Below are 22,335 nucleotides of genomic sequence, written 5' to 3'. Positions count from 1 at the left end.
ATAAGCTTATATCTTAATTTTCCTCCTCTCACATTGAAACATCCCAGTTTCCAAAGATAGCAACACAGGAGTCCACGCCATGGGTGCACTGGGTTAAGAATCCTACCGCTGCGGCTCAGGTCGCTGTGGAGGCGTGGGTTCCATGCCCAGCCCGGCACAGTGGATCCAACGTGGCTGCAGCTGTGCCTTGGCTTCATTCCCTGGCCTGGGAACTTCCACATGCTGCAGGAACAGCCATAAAAATTTTTTAAATATCTAGCAACATAATGACTCATTTGTTTTTTTCCACACTAGAAACACAAGTCTCAAAGTAACACTAGCTACCTCAATCAGTGGGACTATTACAAATTATTATGAAAGGCTTTTCCGGGTTATTTTGACCTTCAAGTTATCCCTCATTTTTGTAGCCATTCAAAATAGTTCTTTGTGTGGCTCCTTGGCTCCATGGTCCATCTTATTTTTCGTGTATTTGAGGACTTACTGTGTGTGGTGGGGTGTCGGCGGGGCGGCTGGATCCGTGCCCTTGAGGTGCTTGTGTGCCCGCGCCTGGAGCGGGTCAAGACCGCAGACCTGTGGCCGGGCCATATGGGCTGGAAGGCGCTGGGGACCGTGGGAGGCTCCGGCCTTCTGTCGGGCCCGGGCCAGGCAGTGGGGCGCGGGTGCCGCGGGGGAGGCCAGCCTGGGATTCGGGATCCCTGCCTGCTCCCGGCACCATCGTCTGGTGGTGAGTTCCCACAGCGGCCTCTCGGGAAAGACGGCGGTCTAGGTGTAGCAGCTTGGGGATCGATGAGAGTCAGTGGCGTTTGTTCCTGCCTTGGCAGATGCCAGCAGGCAGCCCAGCTTGTAAAGACCGTGAGCCTGAGTGCAGGCCTCCGGGGACCCTTCCGGTGCTAGCACGCTCTGTGGGCCTGGCCACGCGTTCCCGGGACAAACTCCTTCCCTCTTCCTCCTCCTCCTCCAGGCCGCCTGCCCCTGCTCCCGGGCCGCGGGCTCTCCCCTCTGCACCTCGTCTGTGGTCGCCGGCTTCGTAGCTGTTCTGTAAACATGGTGAGAGCTTCTCAGTTGTGACGACAGGAAAACGTCCTTTCGCCTTTCTTGTGGCGGTACTGGACTCTTGGCGATCTCACTTCTCCACGCTTCTCAGGAATAAGCTCGGCTATTACAGAGCGGGGGACACTGATTCTGATTATACAGAGTATGCCTTCAGTTTCTTTCATTATTATTTCAGAAGCAGAGTTCCTGTTGTGGCTTAGTGGGTTAAGAACCCAACATAGTGTTCATGAGGATGTAGGTTCGATCCCTGGCCTTGCTCAGTAGGGTAAGGATCCTGCGTGGCTGCGGCTGTGACATAGGCCGGCAACTGCAGCTCCAATTCAACCCCTAGCCCGGGAACTTCCATATGCCGTGGGCGCGGCCCTAAAAAGAAAAAAAAATTTAAAGAAGTAACACATTTTCATTGTAGAAAAATTTAAAAAGCAGAAAAACAAAAGCAAGAAAATAAGAGCTGTTTCATAGCCGTATTTTTTTCTATACATATGTTCTTGGTTTGGTTTTGTTTCCAAAACATACTGTAAATGCCCCAGTGCATTCTCTGGGCTGTTTTTTCCACTTAACATGGAATATGCTCTCACATATTCGATTCTGTCCTAATTGGTGTAATCAGTACCTGGTGCTGAGTAGTTAATTGTGGAATATGAGTAGTCTAATTTTATCTGTTACATATAATGTTATAGTGACCCTTCTTTGTGGCCTTGTTTTTGTACCACATCCACGACATTCTCCTTGAGCTAAATTATTATAAAATGTATACATATGTTTAAGGCTTTTTTTTTTTTTTTTTTTTTTTTTTTTGGCCACACCTGCAGCATGCAGAAGTTCCTAGGCCAGGAATCAAACCTGCATCACAGCAGTGACAATGCGGGGTCCTTAACGGCTAGGCCACCAGGGAACTCCTTAAAGCTTTTGACATGTACCTACAAGTCATCCTTTAGGAAGGCCGTCCAAAACTTCACTTCCATCCAGCAGGTCTGGGAGTGTCTGTTTTGTTACCATCAGAGCCGGAGAGTGCCTGATGATGATTGACTGTGAGTCCTTAGATTTGTGAATTTCTTCTTTGATGCTTCTTTTGGCGTGTGGATCTTTTTTCTAGTTTTCGTGGTTTGGAAAGAGTCCTTGCTGTAAGAAGGATATTACCCCTGCCCTCCCACACTTGTCTGGATTCTCGGGTGTGGCCTTTTGAGTCGGGAGAGGCTTGCAGTCTGACTTGGGGACACACGCTGAACTACCCGTTTTCTCCCACGGCTGCGTGCTCCCTACCTCGAAACAGACGTTCACGCTGCGAGCCTGCCCTCCTCATGTGACCCAAGCAGGTCCCAGCCAGGGGTCCGTCACGGAACAGGCAGCGCAGCTGTGGAGCACAGCTTGGAAGGGACGAGGAGGTCCACTCCTCGTGCACCCCGACTGAGCTTTTGGAGCTGGACAGTGGATTAGTGCTTTGGGGGGCTGGGGGCCACGAGGAGGGACCTCTGAAAGGTCCAGGGCTTCTCGTGGAAGTCATAAAACGTCCTAAAATTGACTCTGGTGATGGTTGTACAACACCGTGAACAGACTGCACACCCGTGAACTGCGGGCTTTAAATGGCTAGTTTTTATGGCATAATGCTGTTGAGCGAAGCAGATGGACATGGAAGAGTACACGCTGTGTGGCTCCACTTGCATCAAGTTCCGGGCAGAAGTCGTCTCAGAAACAGAAGTGAAGAAGTGGCTGGGGTTGGGCTGGGACGCGCTGACTAGAGAGAGAGTGGGGGAAACGTTCAGTATTTTTTGAGTGGTGCTTACGTGGTATATGAGGTGTCAAAACTCATCAAACGGGGGGAGGATGCGTTCGAGTGGGAAAAACCAAGTAGGCCCTAATCGTCTCTGTTTTTTTTTTTTCTATGAAAAAAAATTTTCCAAAGTCATGTCTCTGCTGGTAAAACATGCCCTCAAGTTTCTGTCCACCAAGAGTCCCCTTGGGGCACAGCTGCACTGCCCCCGAGGCGGGCTCCCCCTGGGAAGCCACCTCCTCCTCCTCCTCCGTGACCAGGGGTCTGACTGTCAGTAGGCAGCATCCGCACGTTGCGCTGTGGCTTCAGAGAACTACCGAGTAGTGCTTCCTCCACCCTTGCTGGGAATCCGCTCCGCAGGGGCTTTAACCTGGGTGATGAACTTAGTCGTTCTGAAACAGCGGGGCTTGTCATTTCTCCCTTCCAAGAGGAAGTGCCTTTGCGCGTTGGAAACTTTCTGGCGTGCTCTGAAGGTATTTTCGGAGACTAGGGGACGTTTTGGGAAGTCACGCAGATCACTAAGTCCAACGATACTTGCGCATACGGTGTGTGGGGGATCTGTGGGCACAGAGATGCGACTCAGCAGCGGAGGACAGACCCACCTGATGAGGAAGGTTCTGGGCAGTGAGGCACTTTCTCAGTCTCTCACGGCTTCTCTCCTGTGCGGGGTGTAGGAGCTGGTCAGACTCACCATCGAGAAGCAGGGGCATCCGTCTCCCACAAGCCCGGCGAAACCCAGCTCCCCAGCCTGCAAACCCGACGGGTGAGTGCTAACCAAACCCTCCGGTCTCTGTGGCCACGTTTGGTCCACACTTGAGAAAGTGAATGGACCCGGAGCGGGAGCCCGTGCCAGGTAGGCTCCGAGAGGCCCAGATTCCTTTGCCAGTGGCTTCTGGGTAAGAGCCTGTATTATTTTGAAGTCTGTATAGCTCACACCCGTCTTGAAGTACTGCCTGGTCTCCAGGTCAGGGGTCAGTGTGGCCTCTTCAGAGGCTCGTGTGACATGTGCACAGCGACCCACAGCTGCACTATTCTGGGCCAGCTTCCTCCCCTAATGAGAGCTTGGGAGGGTTGAGTTTTAGGGGGTGGGCGTGAGAGCACTTAGCTTGGCTTTATCAAGAAGGGAAACTGAGGGTAAAGTAGACAGTTTTAAGGCCTTGCAGTAATTTCTCCTGCAAGCCCCTAGTGAAAATATAAAACCTACGCGTGGAGCTTTTAGAGAGCCTGCAGATGAGCCAGCCCAGAGATCCCTTTGCAGACCAGGAAACTGAAATGCAGGGTTAGGGGACTTGGCCAAGCTTCTGCTCTTCACTGGTGAAGGAGCCAGACTGGAAACTCCATCTCGCTGGGGAGCCCAGGGCACGGCGTCCAGCTAGCTCTGTGTCCAGGGCTCCTGCTTCTTAGCCCTGCCCCCCTCGCCTCCCTGCCGTGGTCCACTCTGACTCTCAGGCCCTGCGTGTGCTCTGTGGCCTTCTGTAACCCAAGTTCTCGTCCACTCTCCAGCCAGTCCGAGCTCCCCCTGACGGACCGGGAGACGGAGATTCTCAGCAAGACCACCCGCATGTCGCAATCCACCGAGGGGCTTCCAGACTCCACGGACCAAGAAGTTGCGCCGCCCAAGCCCCCCTTGCCCGGCATTCGGGTGGTGGATAACAGGTACTTTTCTGTCTTCTAGCACCTCCTCTGTTTATGGCATAATTGGATGAAGGGGTAGGTAGGGATGCGCCAAAAAGCAGGTGGTGCCATCAGGGCAAGAACTTGCTCTTGAGACACCCGGACCTCCCTTGGGAAGGGCGGCTCCAGAGGACGCAGGCCTGGCCCCCGTGCCCTCCCTGCCACCCTCCAAGAACGCCCAGTGCTTGCCTTCTAGCCTCAGTCAAAGCTGCAGCCCAATGCTGGTACCATTTGTTATGAAAGAAAAAGCAAGGTTTGGCACAGATGGGATTTATTTGGGCAGGAGGGGCAAGGGTGGGCATCGAAAGTGTAAAAAGAAGGCGTGACGTGTCTAGTAACTAAAGAACCCCACCTTCCGCACTCCCGCACCTGTTTGAAGAATTTCTGTTGGGGTTCTCTGGCTTGACAGGATTTCTTGGTCTGTTTCAGTCCCCCCCCAGCACTGCCACCGAAGAAAAGACAGTCGGCTCCGTCACCTACCCGCGTGGCCGTGGTGGCCCCCATGAGTCGAGCCACCAGTGGCTCCAGTTTGCCTCTTGGAATTAATAGGCAGGTAATGCAGCCCATTGGGAAGGAGCGGCAGGCGGGGGAGGCTTCAGGTTCTCCGGGTTGGTTCTCCAGTCCCTGGTGTTGGTCACAAGGGAAGCTCTGTCTTGGAGGCGGGTCAGCCGCCCTTGGTGGGCTTCTCTCTGCAGGCTGCGGTCACGTGTTCCCACACGGGGGTGGGGAGGCAGGAGCCAAAGGGCGGGGCGTCTCCCGAGGGCGCGCTGAGCCCGGCCTCAGGCCTCCCTTGCCCACTCTTGAGCGCCTGCAGAGGCCTCTCTCCCAGAAGCTTCCAGCCAAGGTGGGCCTTTCCAGCGGGTTTCCGAGCTGCCCGGTGTGGTGTCCTCCTCTGAGATGTGCCGGTTCCCTCCCTGGTCTCGCCACCGGGGCCCAGCAGTGACCTTTGGCTCTGTTTCCTTTTGCCCGTGAGGATTTTGATGTGGACTGTTACACCCAGCGACGACTGTCGGGAGGCAGCCACTCGTATGGCGGCGAGTCGCCCCGCCTGTCGCCCTGCAGCAGCATCGGCAAGCTCAGCAGGTCGGACGAGCAGCTGTCCTCTCTGGACAGGGACAGCGGGCAGTGCTCCCGGAACACAAGCTGTGAAACACTCGGTGAGCTGCGGGCGTCCTCGTCACCACGGCTGGTCCTCCTCTCGTGGTGGCTGCTGTGGGGTCAGAAGGACGCCCGTCCCTGGCTCTCCTGACCTTGGCCACGTCCTTCAAAATCTGAGCCTGAGTTTCCTCATCTGCCGAATGAGAATCCTGGTGTCTGTCTCTCAAGGGGCTGAGACTTGAAGTGAAATAGCCTTGTGAAGCCACGCAGGCTCCTCAGATGACGCCCCCTGCCAAGACCAGGAGCCATCTGGGCTCAGGGCTGTAAATGAAGCGGGAGCCCCGACAGCTTTTGACAGGGGGTGAAGGCAAGAGAGTGGCACACGCCGAGCGCGGGCGGTGGGGCCAGATGAGTCTGAGAGGCAGCTGGGCAGGAGGCTTGCAGAGCCTTAAACTCTGTGTCCCGTGAACTAGACATGTCACTGCTGAGAGCTTATCTTAAGAACCCAATCAGAGATCTACAGCAAGATTTCTGCCTGAGGACACTAATCTCAGCATTATTAGGAGTGACGACCAGCCGGAAGCCTCTGACTTACTCAGTGGGGTATCAGTCAGATGACTTCGGATAACATCCATTTGGTGGGTTAATTTGTGGCTGGATTAAAAATCAATCATGGTATAGTGATGAGTGGATAAAATCCAAGGCCACTTATATAGCATTTTCTCAGTAGGCTTAAGAAAAAATCGTAGGGGAAAAAAAGACTTTTGAGGAACTACATCCAGCTGTAAGCAGAGATTATCGTTAGGTTATGAGATTGTGGGTACTTTCTCGCTCGGGTTTTTTAGCCACATCATCTGCAGTGATCACACATCTTTCTTTCTGTTTTTTTCAGTAAGAAAAGTGTTAACTCTAGGAAAGTACAAAGAATAGGATAGCCAGCAGTGGCCTTCCCATCTGGTTTTGCTCACACGAGCCGGAGGAGAACCAGGACGGCAGGGTCGGGGAGGCCGGGCGGGCGGCGGGGAGAGGGACTGGCAGCCCGGGAGGAGGCGGAGCTCCGCGGCCCCGCGGCTCACACCACGTCCCCTCCCCGTTGCGAACGCAGATCATTACGATCCCGACTACGAATTCCTCCAGCAAGACCTCTCGAACGCAGACCAGATACCTCAGCACGCGGCCTGCCACCTCAGCCCGCTGCCGGAGGCCTCGGGGGAGGCCGGCCCCCGTTTCTCGGCCACCCTTTCCAGGCGCCTCTGGGCGGCTGTCCCCAGCCGGACGGGCCCTCGGCCCCGGGGTGGCCGACGGACACGCCGCCTGCCCTTCCCGAGAAGAAGCGCCGGAGCGCGGCCTCCCAGACGGCGGACGGCACCGGCTGCCGGGCGTCCTACGAGCGCCACCCGTCCCAGTACGACAACATCGCCGAGGACGACCTGCAGACCCCCGGCCCGGGCCCGCACGGCCCCTTCACGCCCTTCGCTGCCGTCCTGCCCTTTCAGCAAGGAGGTTCCTCGGCCTCTGTCGAGTTCGTGGCTGACTTCACTGCTCCCGAACCGGCGGGGGACCCAGAAAAGCCGCCGCCTCTCCCGGAGAAGAAGAACAAACACAGTAAGTGTGTGTGCAGCTGCTGTTGGGAAGCAGGCTTTGTAGCCTGGAACACTGGTGTGTGGGGTTGAACCATTAGACCGGAACCAAACCGGCGACCTCACTCCTACTCCCACCGCAGGTCGGCCCGCAGGTACACGCGCGCTGCTCGGAGCCTGGTTTTGTCCGTTCTGGTGACGGTTTTCAAAGCCTGAGAGGCCGACCTCTCCTTCTGGTCTCTACAGAACCTCAGGCCTGGGCTGCACCGAGCCTGCAGTGTGTGGCCTCTCGGAGGTGGCAGTCAGTTGACCTTCTGGCCTGAACGTACGGTGACAAAGAGAAACCGTGTCCAGGCATTCAGGACAGGCTTCCGGTGACATCTGGGTAAAGCAGAGCAGACATTTGAACTTGAGTAGCACTCGTTGCACCGCGGGGGCTCGGAGGCCCCCGAGGGTGTGGGGGGCTGCGGAGAGAGGACCCTGGGGCTGCTCTGCCTGTGTGCAGACCCGAAATGTCACAGGATGACTTGGCATCGGAGCTGGTCCCCCTGAAGCTGCTGAGGACCCTTCTTCTGTTATTGATGTTACGAGGGCCCAGGGGTAGAGTGAAATTTTGGATTTTTGTGTTGTGAATGTTTGCCAAGTGTAGACTTGCCATCCACCTCTGAAGTCAGGTTCTCCTGGAGTTTGCTTTTCTGCCAGCTCCCTCCAGCTCGCTGCTGCCCATCTCTCTCCCTTTCACAAGCACAGTCCTGCACAGCCTTCCTGGGCAGACTGGCTGTCACTGTCACGACGCATGTGTGGCTGTGTCAGCCCCACAGCCCCAGGACCCCTGGCTTCAGTGGAAACATCCAGCAGATAACGTCTCTGAGCTGGAAGTTGAGTCTGCATCTCAGGTTCCCAAGTGAGAGCGTCCGGTGGCCCTGCCGAGAGCAGGCGCTCTAAAAGCAAGGGAGACCTGGCCTAGCCAACTGCACCAGGTGCCACCCAGCTTGTGTCGTGGCCCCCCAGCCGGAGGGAGAGCTGGCTTTGTCACTCCCATCTGTCATGGAGCTTCACTCATTGGAAACCAGGCCACTAGGAGGGAGCTGCAGACAGCAAGGGCCCGGCCTGCCTAGTCTGAGCCCATGAGTCTCACAGACAAGTGGCTAAGGAGCTGCGGCCCTCTCCCTCCACCCCCGGGACCTCAACTTGAGCCACATGCCCTGTGGGCCCACACCCCCTCCTGTCCATTCCTAGGAATCCTCTGACCCCAGAATGAAGGGCAGGCTTGCGCCCATGCAGACCGCAGCAGCGCACGTGCCACCTGCCTTTGCAGCCAGGAGCCTCCAGCTTTTAGAACAGGTGTCGGGCAGAGGAGAGAAGGAAGGGGCGTTATCCATTGTTTCTTTTGACCAGCCTCAAGTCTCCGGTGGCTGAAGGGATTTTCTGTTAATTTAGGCATCCACCTTTAGACTCAGTCTCAGCTGTCAGTGTCTGTAGCACTTGTGTCTGGATCTTTCAGATCCACTAAGAGCTTCAGGTGCGGTGCCCTGGGCTCAGCTTGGCGTGCTCCGCCAGAGTTGGTCCTTGCCTGGCTGGGAGGCGTGCCAGCCCTCATCCCAGGACTATGAAGATGAAGAGACTGATGAGCGAAGCCTTTGCGCCAAAGCAGCAAGCAAGCGGGTGGCAGGGCTGGGCCTCCGAGCGGCCTGTCTCCGCAGCCCAGTTCACCCTCCCCCCGGGCCCCAGTCGTCTCTTCAGGGCCTGGTGAGAGGAGCCTGAACTCGAGGCTCCTGGAGGCCTGGGCCTCGTCTCAAGTCTGCTCTTACTTGCCGAGGGCACCCGCGCAGAGTTCCAGGCTGCCACCCCGTGGACAGGTCCTCACAGAGCCGCCTCGGCATCGTCCTCAGATTTGGCTAATGCTGGACAGAGCTCAGTGCAGCCCCGGCATCAGCGAGCATGCCCGGCCTTTGGGTTGTGCTGACGTCCTGAGGGACCCCAACCCTGTGAGCTCGTCGTGCCAGACAGGCTTCCCGGCCACTGCCCGCCCACAGCCCTGGGTGCCCACCGAGCCCTCCTGAGCTGCCAGCTGCTGGGCTGCCCTTGAGACGGGTCGGTCCTCCGTGTTTCTGGAAGGTGACTGATGTCGTGCAGTTCCTCTCTGCTTGGTTCGCGGGGCTCTACAGGGACTCGACATCAGGAGGTCAGGGAGCTCCCGAAGCTCCCGAGGCCGTCGCAGCCTCGCTGCAGCTCTGTCTTGGTCCAGCGGAGGCGGTTGTGCCCAGGCCTTTCAGGGGGGAATTGGGAGGCATTTGGGACCGCCTTCATGGGTTTGCATCTTTCTCGAGAACCCAGTGACGTTGGCCGTCCACTGTTAATGAGAAGGCGTTGTGGGGAGGCTGACAGCTGCCCTTTTCTTTGAACGGCAGCCAGTTTTATGGGGGAAACCGTCATTTCCTGCCCACCTTCCACGGCCAGGTTCCACTCAGTACTCTTTAGAGCGGAGACACTCTTATTGATTCTTTAAATAGGGAAGGTTGACCTTGAACCCCCCCCTTCAGGGAAGGTGCCAGAGAGGCACATCTAGAGAAAGGCACTCCCTGTCTGCGCTGGCCCCGTAAGGCGCGGGGAAGGAAAAGACCATCTCTCTCCCTTCGCGGCTGCCTTCGCCAGCCGCGTGCCTCTGTCCTTTAGTTTTCCGCCTGGTTCTGACTGGGTCCAGTTAGACCCAGCTTTCTGGCTGTTTGAAAATACAAAACTAAGGGAGTTCTCTGGTGGCTCATTGGGTTAAGGATCTGTCATCACAGCTGTAGCTTGGGTTCGATCCCCGGCCTCCCCTGGAACTTCCATGTGCCGTGGGTGCAGTCAAAAAAAAAAAAAAAAACCAACAAACCAAAAAACGTGTTTCTTAGAATCTTAAGCTCAGCTTCACCCAGCAGGTGCTCTTGGCACCGTGACGTGACCGCAGAGGAAAGCACCTGCTCGAGAGGATGGCTTAGGTCGCTGCTGTCCTGCACCTGCCACACAAGGACCAAAGTTCCTTTGCTTCCAGACCCAGGGTCCTTTTTCTTTCCCTAAAGGGAAGTAAATTAGTGCTCACCCCAGTGCAGGTATCAAGGGAGCACGAGCGTCCCTTTCCCCCCAACGCCCGTGTGTAGAGAGGATACCTAACTCCAGGCGCTTCCTCCACCACCTGGGGAAGGGGAAGGGCGGGCAGCCCGGGGCCGGCCTTGACCTCAGCTTTGCCGCGGGGAGTGCCAAGCGCGGGCTGCAGTGCACACAGGTGGACTGGAGTTGGAGAGAGGGCTTTTCTGCTCCAGGCCAGCCCTCGTGGCTTCCTGAGGACGCCAGGTGCCCGGGCACAGCCAGCTCCAGGCTGTCGCTTCTCCCAGAACCCTGTGGAGTCTTCAGAAAGAGCTGGATCTGAAGATGGGTTTGGGTCACTGGCCACACCGAGTCAGGAAGAGAGCGAGGCTCAGGGCTTCTCACCTGCCTGCAGAGACAGAGCTGAGGCCATCGCCAGGGAGAGTCACCGCCGTGTGGCAGCCGAGCTCTTTGTGCTCTGGCTTCTCCCCTCCCCGCTGTCTGCTGCCGAGGCCCCGGGGCAGTGCCACCCTGTGCCGGCCAAGGAGGTGCAGGGGGCTCTGCCATGAGGCAGCAGCGGCGTGTCAAGTGGCGGCAGTGGCGAGGCCAAGGGTTTCTGACAGGGTTTTAGAGAAGAGGGGGACCACTCCCTTTCTCTGGGTGTGTGTCCCTCTCCTGAGACGCTCTGAACAGCCTCGGCCGGGAGCAGAGAACCGAGTCTGGTGACTTGTTTCTTGCCTTCCAGGGTGGGCGGTGCTCTCAGGAGCCACCAGGGAGAGAACCTGGTTTAGCGAGTCCCTAAGTAGGGCAGATGTCGAGGACCAGCTGTGCCTTGGCGCATTCCTTCCGTGACCCTCATCTGGGACACCGGCTGGGTTCCAGGCACTGATGACATGGCAGCAGACAGGACAGACATGGTCCCTGCCTCTTGGAGCTTCGCTCTTGGCTGAGAGGCAGGCAGTCCTGTTGCATCTGCCTTGAAACCTTTCTCCCTCCTCAGCCCTGCACCTCACCCTCATCTTCCACCTGAGCGACCACCGCCACCCCAGAGTTGTCCCCAAAGCCCCCCAGGCACAGCCCGGGGCGGGGGTGTGGGGAGGCTACTGTGGGGTCCCACCTGCCTCCCGCCCCGTCCACACCGCCCCACGGAGCCTCCTGGGTCTTCACCGCGCCTCTTGCACGCTCCCCTTGCCAGCTGTGCTCTGTCCACCGGATCCCTGTCCCGGCTGTGGGCCTTTGCCTGGCCTGGAAGACTCCTCCGCTGGTCCTCTCCGTGTTCCGGAGAAGCACGCCCACTGCCACCCCACGTCCCTGTTCTCCGAGGGACGTACGAGCCCCTCCTTGGCCTGTTTTCTGTCTCCCTGGGGAGGTTGTGGGCGCCACATGGGCAGAAGAGTCATGTCACTGACTCTTGTGTAGTCCCAGCACTGAGGCCAGCACCTGCCACACAGGAGGTGCTCAGTAAAAGTCAGATGAATGACGGAGTGCCTGTCGTGGCTCCGCAGTAACGAACCTGATTCGTGTCCATGAGGACGCAGGTTCAATCCCTGCCCTCACTCACTGGATTAAGGATCTGGCGCTATGTGGCTGTGGTGTAGACCAGCAGCTGCAGCTCCAGTTCTACCCCTAGCCCAGAAACTTCTATATGCTGCCAGTGTGGGCCCTAAAAAGTAAAACAAGTTGGATGAGTGAAAACAGCCAGCTCACAGCACGCCATGGGAAGGGCTGAGAAGGAACCGCGCACAGGGCGCAGCAGGGCTGCCGGGGTGGGGACGCGGGGGCAGCGTGGGTCACAACGGAGGGAGAGTCGGGCTGGCAGGGTGCAGGAGAGCAGCGCAGAGCCCTGCGGGTGAGCCCGGGACCGCGTGGGGGGTGAGAAGAGGGCGCCGGGGGCCCAGCCACCCCGCGAGCCCACACGGCCACAGCCGTGGCCTTAAGAGACACGGAACCCCCCCCCCCCGCGGCTTCCCAGCGAAGAATGAAGCGCCCCAAGTGCCTTTTTAAAAATAGGCTTTATTTCTCAGAGCAGCGCTGGGCTCACAGTGATGCTGAGCGGGAAGCACGGAGCTCCTGCCTGTCCTCGCCACGCTGTCACCCTCTGCGCCTCCCGGAGGGTGGGAGGGTGGACCTGCGCCGCCACGCCACGGTCACCCCAGGCCCCCCTGTGTCCCCATCTGGTGGCGGGGCAGTCTCGCTGCCCAGTGTGCTTTCTGCGGCCCCCACCCGGCTGCCGTGGGCGGGGGTCTTGCTGGGACGGGGCCGCCACCCACCCGTGTCTGTCCCACAGTGCTGGCCTACATGCAGCTGCTGGAGGACTACTCGGAGCCGCAGCCCTCCGTGTTCTACCAGACGCCGCAGAAGGAGCACATCTACCAGCAGAAGAACAGGCTCCTCATGGAGGTGTACGGCTTCAACGACTCCTTCAGCGCCGGCGACGCCCCCACGAGCTCGCGCCGCCCCCCGCCCTGCCCCCGAAGCAGCGGCAGCTGGTAAGCGGCCCCCTCCCGGGCGCCCCGCTCCCTACCACCCGGCGACAGGTTCCCATCGCGATGGGTGGGTGTCTAGGCGCCGGGGCCATCCCGGGGCAGGTCCCAGCGCTCGCTGTGGCCTCTCCCCAGCCCAGGGGCGGTGGCGCCCTGCTTTTCCAGAGCAGCCCCTGCAGCTGGGACTGGCTCAGATGCAGAACGTTTGCCTTCTCTGTCGGCAGCCTTTTTTCTCTCTCCTCTGGCTCCAAAGCAGACCTCCCAGAATGGAGGGACTCCATCAGCGCGCAGGGCCCGGTCTGTGTATGGCCATCTGGGGACTGGATTCACATAACGGGCCCAGAGTGCCTCCCACCCCAGCCGGGCCCGGGGCGCCCAGTGAGAAGTCGAAGCAGGCCGGCCTTAGACAGAGCAGCTTTGTGTTTCAGGCGCCGTGCACCCTTCCTCCCTAAAACTCCTCCTGTGTAAGGACCCCATGTAGTGGCAACACATCAGCACAGAGACGGGCTGTCCGGCCGCGGGCAACCCGTGAGACTCGGGGAGCAAGTGGGCTCTTTGCCACCGGTTTACAGACCCAGTGGGCTCTGCTCAGGTTTTGGAATCCAAACGTCCTTCCAGCCATGTTCTCCAGGAAGGGCCCACCCCGTGAGGGGCGTCTCGACCGCATCAGAGCTGCATGCGCTGTCTTGCTCCTTACTGGACAGTCCGCTCGCTGGTGCTTTAAACAGAGAGGGCCCAGGGTGGCCGCCGGGCTGCCGTTTGTCTGTCACGAGAGAATGCGAGGTGCTGCCCCGACTTCAGTGGGAGGCAGCTGCCGACTGGAGGACGAGGGTCCCTGGTTGCTCTGCGAGCCCATGCCTGGCCCCAGAGGCCGTGCGCCTTCCTGCATGCCGTGGGCTGCGGTGCGGGGCTGGCCAGGCGGGACCACAGCCAGCCTCCTGGGGGGACAGGCTGGTCTAGTGGAGGAAAGGGCCAGGTTCGGAAGAGGGACTCCTGGGTCCTCCAACAGCCGAGTCTCGTGCGCTGTGCTTAGGTCTCAGCTTTCCACCTGCCCTACTCACCCCACAAACACCTAATACCTCCAAATAGGAGTCTAAATTGTTCTGAAAAGATTTCAAGAAGGAATCATCGCCACAGAAATATAAGTGCCTGCCCCAGGGACCCTTGACCTAAAATGTTTGGCTAAACAGCTGGGCCAGTTTTGGTGAGAAAGGAAATATCCTCAGCCCTCCCACTGGAGCGCGCAGGCGCCTGTCGGCCGGCCTCCGGCGTCTCCTTGGTACCACGGAGCCCGCAGGCCAGACTGTTGGGGGAAAGCGCCCTGCGGAGCACGCTTGGAGTCACGGCCGAGAGAGCGCCGACGGACCACTGCACCTTCGGGGAGGGGCGGTGCAGACACAGTCCTCCCTTCCCTAAGGAAGCCCAGGAGGCTGACTCCGAGCCCAGCGCCGACACGTGCTGCCCGGCTGCTCGGCGTTCCTTCTCAAAAGCAGGCGAGGGGAGCGTCACCCCGTCTTACAGACAAAGGTGGGAATGATAATCCCTCCCACCTCCCACGGGCTGGCCCCTCGTACCCCGAGGTGCGCAGGCGTCTGCGTGCTTTACGCGGAAACCGCCCTGCCCTGTGTCACTCACGTTTTACAGATGCGCGCCTGAGGCCAAGCGGGTCTCGAGGGGCAGGGCTCAGGTTAAACCCCGGCAGCCCGGCTCCGCGCGGCCCTCTGACAGCCCCTCTCCACAGGGCGGGGCCGGGGCTCAAACCCAGGACGGCATGGCCCCCGCCCACTGGCCTCCTCATGCTGTACCACCGCTCCCCACGGACACAGGAAGGCAAGGAGGGTCCCCGCTCCTCTGGTCACCTTCACCAGGCACCTTTCACCCCCGCCTGGGCCGAGAGGCTGTCCCGCTCCGGATCGTCCCAGCAGCGTCGAGTAGCGACCTCTTGAGCCTTTGCGTGAACCTGCCTGACTGTTGTCTGCTCTCTCCCTCCTTCCCTGTCCTCTCCCTCGTTCCTCTGTCCAGCAGGCCTCCTATGCTGCTGCTTCCTTCTCCTCTGTCTCCTACTGTGTCCAGCAATCTAAAGTGGCCTTCACCCCCGAGGACAGCAGTGCCACTCAGGGCATCAGTGTGTCCGTCTCTAACTCCTTTCTCAGCCGGCACGGCAGCTTACCTGTGCCCTCGGTGAGTCGCTCCCGCCGCTCTCTGCTTGAAATCTGGTGTCGGTGACCTTTCCCGGGTAGCCTGTGCCTCCTGAGGTTGCACTGCTGCCCACAGCGACTGTCCCTCTGCAGGCCCTGCGCCGGGTGGGGAGGGCAGGCGAGGCTGGCTGTGGCCCTCGGGGTGGGTAAGGTGGGGTAGGGAGGGGCCGCAGGCAGCCACACTTGGAACGTCATTGCTCAGGCATAAACTGGCAGCGATGCTTAGGCCTTTTGATTCTGTTCACCCACTGGCACTGGGTCAGCCCTGTAAGAGTTGTGTGTTTAAAAAGGAATATTCTTCACGTAGGCAGCAAAGCCCTGGAGAGCGGGCCATGACCAAGTCAGAGTCTGCGAGCTGTGTGGGTCAGCTTTTGCTAACTTTTGCTATGTAACAAACCACCCCCAAAACCTTGTGGCTTAAAATGACCGTAACCGTTTGTCACTGCTTGAGATGCAGCTCAGCAGAGTGGGTGTGCTGAAGTGGGTGGACTCACTGACACCCCAGATCCTTGGCCAGGACAGCTGGGCTGGTTTGCTCTGATCCGCAGCCCCCGTCAGCCCCTCTCAAGCCAGCCTGAGCTTGTTCACCCCGCAGTTGGCAGGTTTCCAAGAAAACAGTGGACACTTGCGAGGCGTCTTAAGGCCTGGGCTCAGGACTGGCACAGTGTCACTTCCACCACGCCCCTCCAGGTTGGGGACAGTAGAGTAGACTCCACCTCGGCTTGATGGGGGTTGCTGGTGCGTCACTGCAGAGGGGCGTGGAGACGGGGAGGGCCGTGGGCAGCTGTTCCCCCTGAAACGTAGGTGGCGCAGGCCTGGGATCTGTACCTGCCAAGAACCTCAACAGCCACCGTTTTCTGTTTACTCTGGTCCGATGCAACACTGGGTGTCGGGGGACGGAACTTTGGAGTGGAGCCACATCGGGGCGCCACTGAGAGTCGGTTTGTCCTTACCTCCCGCCCCCCAGGCCTCAGCCAGCTTCTGTCCTTGGGTTATGTTTTTCCTGCCTTTCACTTTGTGAATGAGAGGATTAGGTCAAATCATAGGAAGCCGCCAGGCACATGGTAAGCTTAGAAAGTCTGTTATTCCCGCTCTTGCTCTTGGCCTTCTGGATCCTGTCTGGGTGCTGTACGTGAGAGCTTGAGCAAGCGGCTCAACCTGCTTGGACTTTGTGCTCCCTTCTAAATGGGGAGACTGAGACCTCTCCAAGCTTGGCTTCCCAGTGTGGTTTTGTTTGGTTTCCATACTTGGGGGCCACCCTGCCTGTTGTGAGGACCTTGGGGTACAGTCTTGCCTCCAGTGCTAGGGCCTCGCTTTCTTGAGTCCTCACCAGGGGTTCGCGCTGCAGAAAGGCTACACCCCTCCTCGCCGCCCCCAGCCCTGCGCAGTCTACAGACGCCCTCTGTGTCCTCAGCAGGCACCCCTGGCCAAGCTTCTTTCACAACTCTTGCAAAACTGGGCCTTTAGACAGTCCTAGCTCTTGACTGGGTTTTTCTCCTCTGTGAACAGAAAGTAAGCGTGAGTTATCCTAAGAGTATCTCCAATACCCCCTTTGAGTGGCTTAGGCTTGCGAACTGTCCGTGAACGGGCCGTTGGCTACAGAACTGAAGAACATTCCTGGGCATGGTAATTAAGTTCGGGCACAAGTACGTCGTCATTCTCGTCCCTGGCTCGCAGGGGAGCCTTGGGCATCTTGCCTGGGAAACGCTGCCTCTCGGTGCCGGCTCCTGAAGGGGCCCAGGGGAAGCCAGCCGGTAAAGGTGCTTACTGCCCATAAAGGAACGCTGTCGGCGATGGCCTGACGGGTGGGGCATGTGGCATCTGAAATGCTGAGCCCCGGGAGAAGCGAGTCAGTGCCGTGCCAGCCTGTCCCTCACATGGGCTCTGCTCTAGGACGAGCCCCGGATGGTGGGCCTGACCTGCTCTCAGAGCCGCCTTCTATTCCGGAATTGCTCCTTCCTTCCATCCTGGGCCTGCGTCATCAGTCCAGCCCAGGCCTCCCAGCGTGCCTCTTAGGAAGACAGCAGGTGCCCATCTGAGGATACCTCCCACGGTTCTTGGCCCAGTGACCTGCGACTTCTGCCCCGTGACAGGAAGATTGCCGTGTTAGAATCTTCTGCAAGGTTCTAAGCCCTGAAAACCGCTTGTCAGAGCCGTTTTAGAGCAGCAGGCCTGCGCCGGTCCCTTCAAATTGAGGTGACTGCCACACGAGTGACTTGTCTGCTCTTCCCACAAGTTCCAGGATGGGTGTCATTCAGCAAGTGCAGAGCCTCTCCAGCTGCAGGCCAGGCGGCCAGAAGGATCTAGAGCGAGCACGACGGCCTCATTGTCCTTGAGCAGGCCTTGCAACTGAGTGGGCAGAGTAGGTCGAGCACAGAGGAGGCTCCCCTCAGGCAGGGTGTGCGTGGTGGCGGGAGCCGCACAGCAGGTCTCTCGGAGCCCCGTGGACGGCGGAGCCCTAACGGCGTCCCACAGAGCTTCGTGGCGGAGGGTCGCTCGAGTTGTGGTTTGAAGGACAAGTAGGATTTCCGGGAAATCCAGACGTGGTTGTTCTCCACCAGGGGACCTGCCAGAAGGTGGAGACTAGGGAGCCTGGCGTACGTTCTGGGAGGTTGTCTCAGGTAGACGCGCTCAAGGACCAAGGTCACGGGGGAGCCGGCTGAAGGGTCGTGACCACAGCCAGGCCTCCCACACATCCTGCCCCTTAACTGAAACCAGCTGCTGCCTCCTGAGCATGGGCCTCTGGGCAAGGGGGTGTCCCAGGGGCGTTTCAGACGCCCTGATGGTCTCCGGCTCTGCGCCATTCTTGGGGCTCCACCATGCAAGGGCAGGCCTCTCACCAGACTCGGCTCCATGGGGTTAGGGATAGAGCCCCAGATGCTTGACTGCCGGTGTTCATTGCATCTGCCCGCATCCTGGTGGCGTCTGTGGATGCTTCCACCCTCCACAGAGTTGCCCGGGCAAGAGCTGTCATCTTGTCTCTCCCCACCGCCACCACTGGCACACGCCCGTCCCCACCGCCATCACACCCCCAGCGTGACACCCGTGGCTTCCCTCCCGGCCTTGCTGCGGCCACAGGCAGTGCCCTCCTTCCCCCAGAGCATTGCGGGCAGACCCAGGTGTCAGTTTGTCACTGCAGAGCCGGGTCCAAAGTTTTCCTCGTGTTATGGGACCTGGCCGCTCGCACCCTCCTGCCCCGGGCCCTGCCCTCTCCGGTGCCTCGCCGCCCTCGTTCTCTCCCCTGCCCGACCCTTTCCCACTTCCTCCAGTTCCCACCCCACCAGCTTTTCCCCTTACTTGCTGCGTGGACCTGAGCTTGCCCCCCCGCCCCCGCGTCCTCCTCTGTCCACTGGGACACGGAATTGAGGCCGAAAGGGGGGGAGCGTGCAGAGAGCAGGCTGCAGCCAGCATGGCGTGACAAGGGGTCACCCCGCTATCACCGCACTGGGCGGCTTTCCTCCCTCCACCCCTCCCTCCCTCCCTCCTTCACGTTCAGGCGCTTTTGTTCTGAGGGAAGGACTGGGCTTTCTCTGCGCGGGTCAGGGCGGAACCAGTCGGCAAGTAGCAGGTGCTGACCCGGAGGATCTAGATTCACCAGAGGCAGCGAGCCGCGAGGCGTCCGCTCTCTCCCCTTCCCCGCTTCCCAGCATTTCATCCAGCAGCCGGATGCTGGCTCGTGGCCTGATGGCCTCTCTCCATTCCCAAGAGGCAGCTGTGCTGATGCCGGGCTGTGCCGAGAGCCCGCTTCGTCCTCATGTTCCTTGCCTGCTGAGCCAGGCAGGCTGCTGGCTCTGTGACCCCAGACGTCGCAGGCAGCTGCTGTCCGCTGGGCCCTTGAAATAGGATTTGCTCCTTGGTAGGTTCGCCCTGTGCTTTCCCGCCCTTCTCACTGACTCAGGGCGCTTGTGTGGCCAGCATGTCCCTCAAGTGTGATGTCCAAATTCACTGCCACTCTGAGCCCAGACACAACTTTGGTGGGGGTGGGGGGTACAGACAGACCAGCACCCCCTCTGGGTTTCTGCTGCCTTCGGGCCAGAGAGTGGAAGCGGGCCTTTGCGTTTGTGTCAAGCCCCTGCCCTTGGGGTTCCCACCTGTGTCAGGGGTCAGCCTGCCTTGCCCTGCCTGGCCGCCAGCACGGGCCCTGCAGGGAGGCAGGGCTGGCCCATCCAGTAGCAGGACCAAGCAAGGACCCTTGCCCATTCTGGCTTGGCCGTTTGTTCCCCTCCCGTCTAAAGGCTTCGGAGCGACAGTGTCCTTGTCGTTGATGCTCTCAGCTGCGGGATGGCTGGTGCTCTGAGGCCAGCTTCAGACTCAGGGACTTCACTTTGGCCCTTCCTGCAGATGTGCGTCTGGCTCAGTCCATGATGGCCCAAACGCCAGGCACCAGAAGGCCCCCTGGTCCTTGTGAAGGTCCCGTGTGATGTGAGCCGTAAGGGTGCTGTCCGCACACTGACAGTTGCCTTTACTTTCATGTCTTCAAGCTGCTTGTCGACTTCTTCCTGCCCTGTGACGAATGCTGACTCCCATTCCAGGCGCGGAGAAACCAGAATAGAGAAGCTGAGCCGTTTGCTCAGCGTTTTAAGGTAGAGCTAAGGTTAGAGGCCAGGTCCTCAACATGAAAACTACAGCCTTCGGGCGACATTTGTGAATTGGTTAATGACTGGGAACGTGGAGCCCTGCGTGGGCTGGTGGACAGGAAAGCCGTGCCTGGGCTGGACATTGAGAGGGTGGCTTTTGTCCTCTGTGTTCTGAGGCGCTACGGAGTCTAGCTACAGGCTGTAAATAAGTGCTAAGAATACGTGTAATTAGAGCCTCTGTTGTGCTGGTCAATCCGGAGAGTAAACATGGTTGAGTCAGATTTCTAGAACTGAATTCAAATCATCTTGGAATCAGTACTCAGTCTTCCCTGTGAAGAGTTGTTGTGATTAAGGTTAATATTTAATGAATACACAGAGCATCTCAAAGTGTATTGGAGATTCTTACACAGGTATAATTAGCCACAAAAGCATTGACCAAAAATAGAGTGTTTTTAAGGAAGAACTTGTGATTCGGCTCGCAGAACTATGTAATGAGAAGAGAGAGAGTCAGTTTCTGCTTTCACCTGTCCTGCAGTTCTCCTGAGCAAAACATTTCTGTTCTTGTGCATCCTCTGTTGGAAAATTACTAGTCTGAGTTTGAAATGGGTTGCAGCAGCGGCCTCAGAATCTGCCACTTGGCTTTGGAAGCTCATCTTTTGACACGATCTGAAACGTAGTTGTCGTGAATGAAGACAAGCACGTCCAAGAAGGAAGTTGCCTGTGGGCCTAAGACAGGCCCACAGGATGGCTTACTTGGGACCAGGAAGCAGAGAGGAGACAGCGGTCTTCAGTCCCGTTTGCCACGTGGAGTGACAAGGAAGGTTGTCATGGGTTCGTCCTGGTGACCCAGGAGTGACCGCGTCCCATCTCTCTGAGAACCAAATCAGATGTGGTTCTTTCCAGGAGGTTCCTTCCCAAGAAATCGTGGCAGGTGTGTGTTTTTTGCAGTGGCTGAAAGTGTACTTCCTTCCAAGAGAAATAACTGAAGCCCCGTGTTGTGTCGACACTTGCGGGCCTTGGTTGGAGGAGGCGTCCTGTGTGCCCAGGACCAGTGCTGGCCCTGCAGAGGGGAAGAAGGGCCACACTGCCTGAAACAGCACTTCCCTGGAGGGCGCTTTCTCACAGATGGTGGACGAAAATGCATGCCCCCAAACCAGCTGTCCAGTCGCTTCTCTGTTTTGCTAAGTAGCATCCAAACACATGGAAGTCCTGAGCCTTGCTGAGCCGGGAGTTTCCAGCAGCGCTGAGCTCTGGCACCTTCTCTACTGCCCGCACACTTCCCGCCACACGAAGTCCATTGACCCAAACGAGCGTTTCCGCACAATCGGCAGAACCGAAATTTCTTCGAGCTTGGAGCCCAGGTCACTGTGGAGTTGCGTTCCAGTCACGGTGCTCTGGCCGTGGCCGCAGCCCTCAGCTGCTGGCTCGCCGGCTGCCGCCTCTGGCACCCCCGCCTTCCGCTAAGCAGAGGAACCCGGTGACGGTCCTCAGATTGAGGAATCTGACTCTGGTGCTTTCCCGCCAGCACAGAACAGGGCCCATCCCTGGTCACTTTTCCGCCCGGGATACCGGGGAAAGGAAGGAAAGCGGTGCCCCGGCTTTGAGGGCGGCTTTGCGTTTAGCATGTGAACGGCCGCGAGGCACGTGCCTTCTCGTCCTTTGCACCCGGAAAGTGGTTCTTTCAAGTGCGTGTTTTCAAAAGAACAGGCTGCCGGTTCCTGTGTCTCACAGGAGGGCGGGTCTTTTCTCTGCATCTCTGGCTTGTGTGTCAAGCCGTGGCCGACCGCCTGTTGCAGGCGGGCCATCAGAACCCTCCGCTGAGGCCATTTTGAGTGGAGGTGGCCGGCCGGATGCTGCAGGGCTGCGAGATGGCCTGCTCAGGGCCCGGCACGGCCCAGAACACTCAGTGAGTGTGAGCTGGTCCTCCCGGCACTGTCTCTCAGGAGCCGAGCCAAGTGTTGCTGGGTACATGGCTCACCTTCCCTGCCCCTTCGCCTTGGGGACGGGATGGCCACAGCACTTGCTGCAGACAAGCTGAGTCAGCGCCTCACCTGACCAGCAGGAAGCACTCAGTAGCGTAGCTGTCACCATCAGCATCACCGTTATGAGGTGGTTCTTGCTGGCACTTTGATAGCAGTGTGATCAGGGCTGACACTGGGGGCAGGTACCCCCTCTTCTCACTGCTCTCCTCCCCAGGAACTCGCTCCAGCGCTCCACTCTCCCGACAGGCAGCCCCTCCTGTTATAAAGTCCTCAGCCCAAACAGTCTTACTCTGGCTATAAATAAAAATTCCTGCTGCAGAGTGCAACAGCTCTCTGTCAGAAGCAAAGCCGGGCACCAGCCAGTCCTAAAATAAACTCCAGGCTTCGGTGAAGTGGTGTTTCTGTTCGGTGGCCAGCCCCGCTTCTCTCCCTGCCCGTATGAATAAATATGACCTTAAAAGCCTGGAAATAATGCCCTGGACTTGTTGACCCTGGCACGGCGGGAGCCACGCTGCAACCCGCCCCTCTGCAGAGCCGTGAGGAGTCGCTTTGCGGCGATTAGAGGGCCGCTCCTGCCTCCGGAAGGTGTCTTTCCAGCCTGGCTCTTGTCCCAGCAAGACTGCATAGCTTGAATGCCACAGCGCTTTACAGGCCTGCTGTTGCCGAGGAGGGCGGCGGGGCAGCCAGGACACTTTGTCCAAGAGACGCCGGCGCTCCTTCCCTCTCCTTGGGGGCTGCCCGCTCCTCTGCAGCCCAGGCCTTTGGCAGCGTCCCTGAGCCCCCTCTCCCACCCCTGCACCGGGCAGGCCTGCGCCTGGACAGCAAGACGAGCTGGTCCATGAGCCTCCACACC

General features: G+C 58.7%; 1 protein-coding gene across 1 annotated transcript in view; it reads left to right on the top strand.

Moving 5' to 3' along the window:
- Nucleotides 1–22,335, top strand: part of RAPGEF1 (Rap guanine nucleotide exchange factor 1) — a 130,367-nt gene that overhangs the window by 81,187 nt on the left and 26,845 nt on the right. The window contains 8 exon segments of the mRNA XM_005654593.3: nt 3,499–3,587; nt 4,328–4,480; nt 4,928–5,051; nt 5,472–5,655; nt 6,702–6,815; nt 6,818–7,201; nt 12,530–12,679; nt 12,682–12,731. Coding sequence (XP_005654650.2) covers nt 3,499–3,587; nt 4,328–4,480; nt 4,928–5,051; nt 5,472–5,655; nt 6,702–6,815; nt 6,818–7,201; nt 12,530–12,679; nt 12,682–12,731 — 1,248 coding nt within the window.

The sequence above is a fragment of the Sus scrofa genome, chromosome 1 (assembly GCF_000003025.6).
Source record: "Sus scrofa isolate TJ Tabasco breed Duroc chromosome 1, Sscrofa11.1, whole genome shotgun sequence".
NCBI classification, from domain to species: Eukaryota; Metazoa; Chordata; class Mammalia; order Artiodactyla; family Suidae; genus Sus; species Sus scrofa.
This window is presented reverse-complemented; position numbering and strand designations above follow the sequence as displayed.